Source organism: Acomys minous (assembly GCF_964271855.1).
Source record: "Acomys minous genome assembly, chromosome: 13".
In the NCBI taxonomy this organism is placed as follows: Eukaryota; Metazoa; Chordata; class Mammalia; order Rodentia; family Muridae; genus Acomys; species Acomys minous.
In genome coordinates this window covers 43,925,432-43,939,022 of record NC_140495.1, presented here as the reverse complement: position 1 = coordinate 43,939,022, position 13,591 = coordinate 43,925,432, and the positions used below count along the sequence as shown (strand labels likewise).

The 13,591-nt window shown below is 40.7% G+C and overlaps 1 protein-coding gene across 2 annotated transcripts in view; it reads right to left on the bottom strand.

Moving 5' to 3' along the window:
* The window catches only part of FAM83B (family with sequence similarity 83 member B), a 71,370-nt gene that overhangs the window by 34,906 nt on the left and 22,873 nt on the right, over positions 1-13,591 (bottom strand). For both annotated transcript variants that reach the window (XM_084753614.1, XM_084753615.1), the window contains exon 2: positions 12,554-13,057. In XM_084753614.1, the coding sequence (XP_084609740.1) occupies positions 12,554-12,997 (444 nt within the window). In that variant the 5' untranslated portion in view covers positions 12,998-13,057. The remainder of the gene's footprint in view (positions 1-12,553; positions 13,058-13,591) is intronic.

Below are 13,591 nucleotides of genomic sequence, written 5' to 3'. Positions count from 1 at the left end.
GCCTTTGACTGACATGTAGTCTCAAGCCTTGTGAGCTTTCCGGACAGTAATAAAAATGTGACTCCAAGTATTAAAACATTTTGCCATTTTCATTCTGTTAGTTTTAACGGAAAATGCTTGAAAACATGCACTCCTCTTTTAGAACTACTAGAAACTACACAGAAGTCATTTAGATGTACTGGAAGAAAATGACAGCTGTAAGACTACCAGCAATGACAGTATACTCTAGGGCCCTCCTCAGAGAAACAGCCATTATACATAGTGTGTGTGTGTGTGTGTGTGTGTGTGTGTGTGTGTGTGTGTGTGTGTGTGTGCATGTACCCACACAGGAAACAGAGGGTAAAAGCGTGAGCATCTGCTGATTATTTTTTGGAATGAGTAGCTGTCAAAACTTCCCCAAGGAACAAGTGAGCACACACTGCATATACAGATGAAAGTGGAAGACAAACAGAGAGAGCTGCCCGAGGAGGATAGGAAAACGCGCATGGAAACAAACCCACACGGCTCAGGGAAGTAGGAGGAGAAAAGTGGGTCTTTCCTAAGAATCAAGGGAGCTTTAAATGTCACAGGAGTTTCCCTCTGCAGGCCCCAGTTCAAAACAGTTGCAGCTGAATCATCCTCACTCAAGACAACTTAGTCAAGGTCTCTTTATAACGCTCGTTCTCAGTGGTTAGGTTTCAGATGTTGTCATAGCCAGGACCTCTGTTTCTACGATGACTGCCCCGGACCGAAGAGACTTGGGGAGGAAAGGGTTTACTTGGAGTACACTTCTACACTGCTGTTCATCAGTCCAAGGAAGGCAGGACAGGAACTCAAACAGGGTAGGAACCTGGAGGCGGGAGCTGATGCAGAAGTCATGGAGGGGTGCTGCTTACTGGCTTGCTCCCCACGCCTTGCTCAGCCTGCTTTCTTATAGAACCCAGGACCATCAGGCCAGGGATGGCCCCACCCACAGTGGGCTGGAACCCTCCCAATCAATCACTAATTATGAAAATGCCCTATGGGCTTGTCTGTCTACAGCATTATGGAGATATTTTCTTATTGAGGCTTTCTCCTCTTAGATGAATTTCACATGTGCTGAGTCAACATAAAATTACCCAGCAAAGATGATATTTGTGTTTCCTCATTTTACTTCTCTGTCACAGTCTGCACAGCGAAGCCTTTTGAATGGCTCCAGCCATAGCTGAGTTAAACCCTAACCCTGGGAATCAGAGATAGACTTTAGGGTCTTGGCCAACACGCCTGTCCCACAATGATTTGACAGTGAACGAACGTAAATATTCCCTGAGGTTCACAGCATCACCTCCAATAGATAATAGAGGCAGGCGGTGAAGATAAGACACAAAGTCAGTTAAATTTACCCAGAATCCAGGTTTCATGTGTGTGTGAGAGCAAGAAATTCTTTTTTAAAGGTATAATATCAAGTTTGCATCTGTTCGTTTCTAATACATTTTGGTCAAACAAATCATTTTTTTTTACCTTAATCCTGATTTCTAGAGACTTGCTACTCATTCCTGATCCGTTTATTAAATAAAAACACGGAAGGAACTAGCTTCATATTCTGATCCAGCGAAATAACCCACAAAAATATTAAGCTAAGCACCAGATGGCTGGGGACAAACCCCTGTAGAGTTCTGTTCCTTAGTTTCTTAATTAAAATCACTTCAAATGAATCCTCTCAAAGATGACACGTGAACTCACTAGGTCATAGTTCTGCATCTTACACGGCATGTGTGTGCATATTCTTCTTGGCACACACCGTGAACACATATAAAACCATATAAAGCTGCTTCTCTTCCCTTAATTTACCTGTGAGACTGTCAGTCTATATCAAGTCAACAGAGGATCACGGTCCAAATCAGTGGGGGCTACGCTTACAAATTCATGGGACAGCTCCTCCTTCAGATACTCACCAGCTGGGAAAGCCGTGTAACCCAGTGGAGACCATGCCTTGTACAGCGTGAGGAGGATACTCATGTGTACCTGAGTCAAGGTAACACATGGCTGAAGTACCATTCAAACTGTTAAACAGAAGTCATGGAAGGGTCTCCCTTATCCAAAAAGTAATCCTTGAGAGATGAATACAAATAACAAAGTGATACAACAGAACGCAATGTACATTGTGCAATACCATAGGAGGAATGTACTTTCTGTGACCTTCTATTTAATTTAGAAACTGGCTCTGCGTAGCACTTATATTAAAAGACTAATAATACTTTAATATAGCCAAACATGTTGTACTTGTGTCAGAATGAGATATATAACATTTAGGTGTGGTGTTATGGTAAACCTTATATCAGTGAATATCTTAAAATATAAAGTATTTAAAATATCAAACTCGTAATTAGACCAGGCTGACCTTGAACAGAGATCCACCTACCTCAGCCTCCCAAGTGCTGGGATGAAAGTTGTGTGCCACCACCATTCAGCTACATATTTGGACTTTTAATGAGACCCCCACCCCAGAAGGGTTACATTCATAGAGAATAAGTGAAAACGGATAGATAGATCTGGACAGAATCACAAAACCCCAATCCTTGTCCAGGACAGGGTGATCTACCTTAATGTTAACTGTCACAGCCTCCCTAAATTCCTCATAGTTTCCCTACTAAGTTTCCAAAAGCACTAGAAACTTCCAGGAGTGTGAGAAGACTGAGCCAAATAGGCAAAAACTAAGAGAAAAAAAAAACAATGGAGATTGAAAATATACAGAGACGAATGCTTCCATATGAACGGCAAATAGTTGAGCAATTAGTACGAGATAGTCTGCTGTAGATCCCATGATCAGATGACGCCAAGGCAGCATGGTGCCTTGGTCTATACCACGCCCATTAAAAGTGCAGAGGACAGAGCTAGAGAGAGAGTGCAGCCCTTGCAAAGGATGTGGGCTCAGTCCCTAGCACCCACGTGGATGCTCATAGGCATTCAGGCGGTACACATACATATGCAAACAAAACACTCGAGTACACAGAATCAAACAATTTCAAAAGTATCAGTAACAAAAGAACAATTTAAAGTAAAAAGATGCAGAAGCGTGAGTCAAGGCTTCATTTTCCTATTTCTTAGAGCTTCAGCACGTCATTGTCTCAGGGGAGGCAGAGCGCAGTGACGCAGAGGAACCGAGAGCCAGGCCTCTACGAGAGCTTACGGTCACTGAGCAGCCGGGGAGCTGTGGACTCTTGGACTTTCTCCAGCTCATCCTGTCTGTAAAGACAGAAGCATCATGTTTGCTTTCCTATCAATTGCTCCAGGGTTTCTGCCTGCTGAAATATGACTCCTGTGATGCTGTGATGCTGATGCTGTCCGTTATGGATTTTTTTTTCAGCAGTGAATATTGGATTGATATTTAGCCAAATGGCAATGCTTTTGCCTTTCACATTCATCTGCTTGTTTAAGATATTCCCTGCATCCTAACCAAGAGGCAAAAAAAAAAAAAATCAAAGCGGACATTAGTAGGAAATTAGCAGGGCCTAAAGGAAAGTATTGTCTTGTGAAAGAAGGAAACTGCATTCTCTGCTTTTCAAGACTCAAAAGCCCAGTAATTATTTAGTAGCAAACATTTATGCACAGTCAGGAGACTTTCCTCATTCCTAAAGGAATCCTGCTGCGAGACTCTTAGCTCAGAACTGATAGTGCCCAGGATGCTGGTGAGTAAGAGATGGGTGGAGGGACCGTGATGAGTAGCTCCTTATCACTGAAGCTGTTTTCCATCACCTCTGCTGTGCTGTATTAAAGAGCCAGAGGCCTTCTAAGCAGACTTATTACCAGCAATTTTTAAAACTCCACACAACAGGGAACCTGTTATCACTTGGACCCAGGGTGTTCCCTACTGTTAAGTCATCACATCACTATGCAAGTTCTACTGTTTTATTAAAAAAAAAAAATTAGAAGTAAAAAAGGATAGAGGTCAAGATTTCATATTATTCACATATGTATATGTATCTAGTACTTAAAGAATTAACATTCTAAAAAATCTACAAAGGGCATCAATATACAAACACACACACACACACAAGCACATAGTTGTGGGTACCAATGTTTTACATTTGTTTATTTAGCTAATATGGAAGAAATTTTCTCATGCTAACAATAGTCATTATGTCTACCCAGAAACTGCCTTTCTTACCCATTAGCTATTATTTTCACTGCTTTTCATGAGAGATATAAGTATTCTGAAACTACTTTAAAAATAAATCATAAATGTCTATATTTATAGAACTAATAAGCTTACCAATATCTATTTTTGTGATATTTTATCACATAAATTATGTATTGCATTTTTCTTTTATTTTTTTTTGTTTTTTGTAAAAGTAACTTTTATTCAATGGTTGTAAATCTTGTTTAAGAGGCTCATTGCCTCTGTCTGCTAGCTTAGGTCTAGTCCTGGAAGTTTCTAGCCTCTGCACAATCAAAATCTAGGCCTAGAATGTTTTCAGCCTCTGAGACTTACTGCTGAATAGGCTCACCCTTACTAGCCCTTTCTGAACTCTGGCTGGTTGGTTCAACTCACCTGTTCTGGCTCAAAACTCCTCTTCAATCATTTACAGTGACCACTTAAAGGATCCCAATAACTGATTTAGAAGTATATGCCAAATGGTGAAACTGAATAGCTGCGTCCTGTAATAAATGCCCTGTTCACACTCATCCACACTCATCACCGCATCAAGGTTCTCTCACACACCCCTGTATTACTTCTCATTGAGAAGACTGGCAGGCAAAGTAACGCAATACCTCTGTAGTGTCAGAAAAGCCAAGAACAGCTACTTTTGTTATATTTCATTTTGTTCTGTTGCCACTGTTGTTGTTGGTTTGGGACAGTAGTGTCTAGTTGGGTAGCCTTTGCTAGTCTGGAACTCACAATGGGGATGGGGCTAATATTTTGCCTCTACTTCCCATGACAGGTATATCCTCCCACACCCAGCCTGGAAATTAACCGTTGATGAGAAGAAGCCTCGGTGAATACAAGGTCTTTAGCTTATCAAATTTATCATGTTTTAAATGGGCATGCCTATAAGCAGGGCGTGTTATCTCTGCTTTGTCAATGTTCTTTCATTCCCTGGTGGAATGTTACCCATTCCTTACTCTTCGTTCTTATTGTCTGTCTGTCTGTCTGTCTGTCTGTCTATCTTCTTTTCCATCCAATTAATTAATTAATTAATTATTCTTATTGATATTGTCATTAAGGTATCTAACTTTGTAAAGCTTCTAAAATCTGTTCCTACAAAATGTAGTTGCAGTCAGGAGAGATAGCACATGACATTTAGCCCAGCACTCGGGAGGCAGAGGGAGATCTCTCTGAGTTAAGTTCAAGGCCAGCCTGGTCTACAAAGCAAGTTCCAGGACAGCCACGATTACACAGAGAAATCTTGTCTTGTAAAATCCAGTCATAAACAAATAGAATGTAGTTGCTACTTAGGCTTGTATCTCAGTATCTTTATTATGTTATTTTATAATGACAATTACTGTTTACCATTTTAAGAAACTATTATAGGTGTGTCATCAGAAAAATAACATTACGCAATCCATAAGTAACTAAGGGTCTCGCATTATTTTAGGACTATAGTAGAAAAGAAAATGAGCAAATATAAATAATCACAAAACTAGAGGCACTTGCTTTCAGAGATGCAAGAATAGAAAGAACTAATTTTTGTCCCACAGTCAGTAACAGTCCCTTGAAATCTAGGACAATGATAATATATGTTGTGCAATCTCCACATGAGTTGTTTCTTAGGGCTTATTTTGTAAAACAGGACATTTTAATAACTTAACAGCAATAACTGACTAAAGCAAAAACTGTCATTGAAACACCTTCCGTGGTCAGGTAGCGCAGCCCCGAGCCACTCAGTTCTACAGTCCACGGGTGTTCATAGAGTGCTGCGTCAATATTAGCAAGGGAAAGGATCCCATACATTTGCTGTAAACAGTCTTTGTAAAGCTATGTTTTCTAAGCTAGTTAGCTTATTTATTTTGGTGTTAGTTGAATCCAGAGTCTCAAATATGCTCGGCTAAGTACTTCACCCCTAGCTACATTCCACTCTATAAGCTGCCAGTTTTCAGTGAAAATACATTGAAAATTAAATTCAAGAATGATCTTTAGAATTTGTCTAATAAAACACCAAACTTGAATTACTGACGATTTTCATGTATGATTAGCATGAAGGGTCTCATACGACAGTTCTCATGTACAATCAGCATTGAGGGTCTAACGCAACAATTGCTTTCATACATATTCCACATTTTGTTTCCATAAAGCATAAGGCAGCTATCATTAAAGCATAATTTTGGAGGAAGATCATTTAGCAGACGTGCAGCTAAGCAGATTTTCTACCACTGAACTCTATCTCCAGCCCAATAGCAGCTAAACATTTATTAGGCTAGAGGACTAATTTTAGTAGCCTTGATAATATACTCTGTTGCCTTTCGAAAGTCTAAACATTTTGTAAGTAACAGAGTAAGTTAAGAGTCTGGGTTGGGGGGCTGGCGAGATGGCTCAGTGGTTAAGAACACTGTCTTGTTCTGCTAGAGGTCCCGAGTTCAATTCCCAGCAACCACAAGGTGCCTCATAACCATCTATAATGTGATCTGATGCAAGTGGACATGCAGATAGAACACTCATATACAAATAAATAAATATTAAAAAAATATGAGTCCGGGTTAGGCATGTAGCTCTGCCATAGACCTACCACAAAACTAAAGCTATGGAAAGTTTCCACACAAGGGCTACAGATCCATGATGCATACAGCTGGCTTTCAGAGAGTTGTTGAAAAGTATGTTTTCATCTAGAAACTTAAATATATTTTTGAAGATCTAGTAAGGAAAATTTCTTGTCCTGCTCGACCACTTCTGAGTTCTGTTTCATTTCAGGTCCAGAGAAATCATATTTTTTTCATACCCACACAGTTTTCTATAAAGGAAAAATCCCTTTACACATATCATGAGCATCAAAAGTGATCTTCGTGGTAGACTTTGCTCAATTACTCTTATGTTGAGGCAATCTTTTGCCAGTGTGAATCTTCGAAGGATCATCATTTGTGAGCCATTACGGTCCCTATGGCCAGTGTGCTGTATGTAGTCTTCAAACACATCAGCCACAGTCTTATCTCAAATGACCTCAGCTGGTATTTCAAGCAAAATGCTGTCTTACTAAACACTGAGGCTGGCTAAAGGCTATTCTCATTTTGAAAGGACAAATGTCAAAAGCCTAAGCTGGTGACTTCTGGCAAAAGTCAGGTCTGGAACAATGCAATGTAAGTACATGGGAGCGGAGTGCTTGGCACCACATGGGATTCTAAGTCCACAGAAAGCAACAAGTCAGCAGACGGTGCCCCCCAAGCATCCCCTGGATTGTGGGTTGTGCTGTCACCATGTCCTCCCATCTCAAAAAAAAAAAAAAAATGCAATCGCAAGGAAAAGTAAAAGGCACCTGGCCAGAGATTTAAGTGACTCCAAGTTTCTGAGCCTTAAGACCATCCTATGATGCCTTTTTTCCAAAAAAAAATATTTTATTTAAATTAGAGCCATTAAAAAAAGCTGATGGCGACTTTGCCCTTTAAGGCTAAGCAGTCAGTCAATGAAATGTGACCCCACCCCATGGCAGTGTCAACATGCTCCAAGTGGCGCCTCCCTTAAGTCAGTAAAGCAGCCTACACTCGATCAGCCTTGGTGGTGACGGAAGAAGCACACGTGGGCGAGTGACTGAAAACAGCGTGGGCCCCCTTATCTTGCAGCAAAGCACCAGGAGATTAGCATAAAAAGAGTTTCCCATTTAGAGCAATCGGTAGTCAGATGGCTGAAGTCTGTACAGAAAAAGGCACCGGTTTTTGAGTGTTAGAAACTGCACCCCTGAACTGTGGGAGCTTCCAAGGGCTCCACATACCACAGAGCCGCAGCATGCACAGCAGGGTCAGCACTAAGTCTCTTTCTTGTCCCCTTCTGGCTCTCCCCACTCCCTCCCTTCCTTCTGCAATCTCCCTCACTCTGTCTCCACCTCCGCCCTCTCTTTCCTTCTCAGCTTCTTCATATCTCTCTCCCTTCCCTTCCTCTTTTTCTCTCACAGACGTTCTCAGACGTAAGTAGGCACTGCCTTAGAATGAACTTCACTCAAGGAAAAGACACTCAATTTAATGCCACTGAATAGTGTGACGTCATTAAGTCTGATGACGTGAAATGTACTTGCAGGAAGGGACTGCTTTTGAGTGAAAGTCAATGAAACGATTCAGTGAGAGTCGGAACAGAGATCAGAGAGGAGAGTCTTCACGAAGACTTAAGTCATTAGGAGAGGGACAATCCCAGGGAAATGGAGGTGCTGACAGATACTTAGCTAGACAGGACATGTTTGTGAAGTGATGCAAAGGGGAGGAGCACTGTGACACAATGATGCTCACTCACTCACATCAGACATTAACTCAGTCAGGAGAATAGTGCATTATAATAACCTGGTGTTGATGAGAACTGTCAGAAGTTTAGAATGAGATGGTGGACCTGAAAAAAAAATGCACCAACAAGATTTTGCTTCACATTCCTCATGAAATAATGAAGATACTGATGCTGAAAAGGTACAATGTCAGAACTGGTTAGTGCAGGTTCCTTGTGACCAACTGTCTAATTTAGCACTGATTTTATATAATCGCCTAATTCCCAGGAAAAGTGCCATTGCCTGCTCGCCTTCCCCTTGGTATCTGTGGGGCGCACTGATGGGCAATATTCTTCTGCACCATTAGCAACTAACCAGGCCAAACAAACACTCCCAGGAACAGTGACTCAGGGTGGAGCTGGGACCTGAACCTCGGGCATGTGGTGCTGCAGAAACGACTCCACCCTGCCTCAGACTACACTTCTGCTCACGTGTCTTCCCGATTCATAATCCTAGGAGTAAGATTTCCACCTCACAAAATAAGCTGTGTGAGAGCATGAGAGGCAAACAGCATGCTGAACACTTAGTCCAATACGATCAGATGCCGCAGCCCACTGAATGCGGGCCACAGAACTAGGAAACAGACTGCTGTGAAAGACAACTTTTTAAAAGTAATCAGTAGAAGTGTTTCATAAGAGGAGCTCCCAGTAATTAGCATATATGCATATGTAATCCTGGAAACGCCTCTTGAGATGTTAATAGTTGCCTGGGAAAAGTCACACTGGACAGTATCGGAGTATATGAAGCCAATCCAAACGTAACTATGGCAACAGCACAGAGCAACATGGAAGGGGGTTAAGAAGTTGAGATACATTGCTGTAGAGAACATACATGAGAGCTGCTATCATTGGCTTTTCCAAAGTGAAAATTCAAAAGAGAACAAAATGAGCAAATATGTAAAATAAAGTGGAGGGCACAGAATAACTTCTAAGCAAGAACTGGTTAAAAAAAAAAGATATGGATAAAAATTAAAACCTAGATAATAACTAAATGCTATAAAATAGTATTCTAGTTAGAAAAGCAAAAGTGATTCATAGGTTGTATAACAAGCTAGGAGGAAAAGTTTAATAGCATCGTTCCAAAGCCCTCAGGGGCGGGGATCAATAGTTCAATGGCAGAGGGTGAATTCTCAGTGCATGTGAGACCCTGGCTTCAATCCCAAGCACAAAACAACTGGAAAACTAGCCTAACACTGAAAGGGGTGTGTACGTTTGTAGTACACACAGAGAGACACACATTTATTGTGAGTAAAGACAGACAAGATACAGTGGAAATGTCATCCCTTTGCCCAAGAACGGGAAGGTGAGCTTGGTGTCCAAAAAAGACCTCAGCTGTCTGGACACTGCAGCAGCACGATTTACACTCTTTCCCTGAGTGTAAGATTTCTGCATAACAAGGCACTTATTTCCCTGAATGTCTTAGCTTAGATGCTGGTGGATTAGTAAACAAGAATTTAACTAACTTTGGGACCACATCCTAGCTGAGCTGTCCCTTGTCCCAGGCTTATTCATTTAGCATTGTATTTCTCTAAAATTTTACAAGGCTGATTACCAGAAGACTCTCCTGAGAAGCTCTGAAGCAAGGCATTTGTTTCTACTCACTTAAACCTATTTTATTCAAAACACTATGAGAAAAGATCATCCCAATGCAATGAAGTGTTAAGACAATATGGTGAGTTACAAATAAGATAAATTAATCCTCTGAAAAAAAAAATCCAAACCATAAAGTTTACCATCGATTAGCAGGCTTCCCTGGGACTAAAGGATGAGAACAGAGCATGGTTTTCTATTGTACAGACGACAGGCAAGAGAACCGGTTTTCATATCTAAAAATCCACGTGCAAGCTTTGATAATGTTTTCTTCCATGTTTTACAGTTAAACTAACTTGGCCTTTGGAGACAGTAGCAAACTACGAGAGCCCAAGCTAATCTCAAGTACCCCTGTTCCATATCTGAAATACGGGGGTAATGTGTGTGTGTGTGTGTGTGTGTGTGTGTGTGTGTGTGTGTGTGTGATGCTGTATGTGACTGATAATTGCTCTTATACTGAAATTTGTAAGAGCACCTTGGCTAGTCATAGAGTAAAATGTGAATTTTAAAAAATGAGATGCTACAAAATTTCCCAGAGTACTGGGTTCTTTTAAAAATCTGGCAATAAGCGGAGTGATGTCTGAGAGAGAATTTAAAATCCGTGAGATGCAGCAGCCCCAGTGCACCAAGCCTTGTGCGTACAGCCAGCTAGACCTCGGTAGGCCCTGCATCTGAAGAGAGACTAGGACATTTGACCTCCTGAGACAATACCACCTGTGGCTTACGCTTACCTGCAAGGTAAGTTGTGAGACCAAATAATTCTCTTTAAGTTGGCATATATATAATATGATGAAATGCCATTTGATTTTATGTCATTTTGATTGTATGGACAAAAATCAGAACATCCAACACCAGCATAAGAACACTGTGTCTCCCTTGTGTGACTTTCAGGTCTTCAGCTTTCAGGTCTTGCAAGCTGTAATGTCACTAAGGACTCTGAGATCCTTATATATATTTTTTCACTTTATAAAACTATGTTTTTCAAGTCCTTTTGTGTCATGTTGACATGAAAAATGAATGATGACACATTTTACGTACTTCCTCAGCCCCTTTCTGTCTTAAATTTCTCTATTATACAGGGTGGGCCTAATAAATACTTTATTAATAAATCATATTTTTGTCTATTTTTTTCTTTTTTTTAAAAATCATCATGTCAGTGTTTTACTAACTTTTTCTGGTCTAGAATTCATTATATAGACCAAGATGGTCCCAAAATATGGCTCAAGATCTTGCTGACTCTGTCTCTTGAATCATGATATTACAGGCATGTGCCTCCATGCCCAGACTGTGAATCATAAGATTACAGACATGTACTGCCATGCCCAGATGGTGAATCATGAGATTACAAACATGTACTGCCATGCCCAGTCTGGCCCAGGTATTTTAAATATGAGAAAAGTCATCATAAACTTGAAAATATCTTCCATGGTCATCAGCATATGTAAACAAACAGATGAAACACTCAAAAAACTTGTAATGATTTGCATTGATTAAAAGGATATTTTAACATTTTTATCTGAATTCTACAAGTTTTGTAAGATCCAAAAAGCAATACAAGTACTTGATGAAGAGTACAAGGCCTCAACATGCTAAGTACTTCAGAACTTTGCTTTTTAAAAAGTCATAATGCTGATTTTACATATTAATGTATAATTCAGAAAAAAGCTAACTAGGACTCTAGGTTATGAAATAATAGTATGAACGATTCTGACAGCAAGAGTTTGTTTATAGTTCTATAGCAAAGATTCACACACACACACACACACACACACACACACACACACACACACACACTGAAAAGAGTAAGAAAACTTTAAGTGCTTTAAACATATGAATAGTCAAAAGCCATTGTATTCCAGTCCATGTACCTTTATCTCAGGGACAAAAAGTTTCTTGGCTACCAAGAAGAGACTTGATTCCCTATGAGCATATACATGGGGAGGAAGTCCCCCTCAGTCACAGTCATAGGGGAGGGGAGTAAGGGGAAAATGGGAGGGAGGGAGGAATGGGAGGATACAAGGGATGGGATAACCATTGAGATGTAATAAGAATAAATTAATAAAATAAAATTAAAAAATAAAATTAAAAAAAAGTTTCTTGGGTCCAGTATGAGGAAAAGAAATTTCAGCGGGCACCTTTTGCTTTTCTCAGATACACATAAGATACGGTGAGTGTAGGGGCTGGAGAAATGGCTGAAGTTAAGCACATTTGCTGCTCTTTCAGAGGACCCAAGTTCAGTTCCTAGTAGCCAGGCTGAGAAGCTTACAACCGCCTGTAAATCTAGCTCCAGGGGCTCTGACACCTTCTTTGGTCTCTAGCAGCAATCGCATACATTTGCACATGTGTGTGCATTCATACACACACACACACACACACACACACACACACACACACATCTTAAGAGAGCTTCCTATATATGTCTATATGTATATTTTCCCAAAAATAACAGACATGATCCATACCCTGAGATTTTAAAATTAGCATATGTGTTCATCATACACGACATGCCTGCATTTCATAATTTTCATTTCAAAACAGATATACCGCTACCTTTCTTGCTTCTTTTATCATCTTCCGAATAGTTTCCTTTATTGTAAGTAGCTGTGCTCTCGGTGGATGAAAAAGGAGGTCTATGTGGGTACTGCCTAAGAGGCCAGGCATCACGTACGGCCATCCCAAATCAAGATTTGGAGCCTCCACATCAGACTGCATGGGCCAGTAAGTTCCTGAAGATGAGCCGTCGTCACAAGGATTATCGGAACCACGTTCTGTATTTTGGGCAAACTTCTGGACATTTTTCAGAATATAGTTAATTTCTTCCTCAGCCAGAAAGTCTGACACTCGCTCCTTGGCGAGGAACTCTTGATAGGCTTCCAAGCCGTGCTCGATGAGAGCGTCAACCGCCACGCGGTACCACTCCTTGTAGTGCGGCTCGATGTAGTTGTCAGACCTGCACTCATCATTTAGGGAGGAGAGCATCGAGGAGGTCTCCATGTTTGCAGGTGTTGGACGAGGCCACTTTCAAACGTTCATCTGTGCAAGGGCAAGAGGTACCTAAGCGTGTGATTAAAAAAAAAAATCAAGGTCAGTTAGAATCCTACGTGCAGATATTTATGATATGTGCCATATATCGCTTTGACAGCATTCACATTAACTACCGTTTGAATGGCCTGCGAGGCAAGTCGACACACATCATATCCAAAATGACGTTTATAGAGCCTCTATTCAGTATCTCTCACGGTCAGCTTAGTGGATTTCCTCTTATAAAATCGAGGCATTTCAAATGAAAGTATCTCATGTGACACAGTGAAGCTGTCTTCGCTGGTGATGCAGAGCTTCTACTCAACCTTCCACCTGAGGGCAGGGTGTGCGTGCATGGACTCCTACTCGCCACTTCTGGCTTGACATTCAAATCGCACTGGACTAGGATTAAGGCCTGGCTACCCATGAATACAAATATGCTAATATGCTGGATGAGATATAAGAAGCAGAAAAGACATTTCTTTCTGGAATTTACTATTTAGCCCCAGTGGATAGAAAGACATACATACAATACTATATTAGTCATTACTCTAAACAAAGTCATAA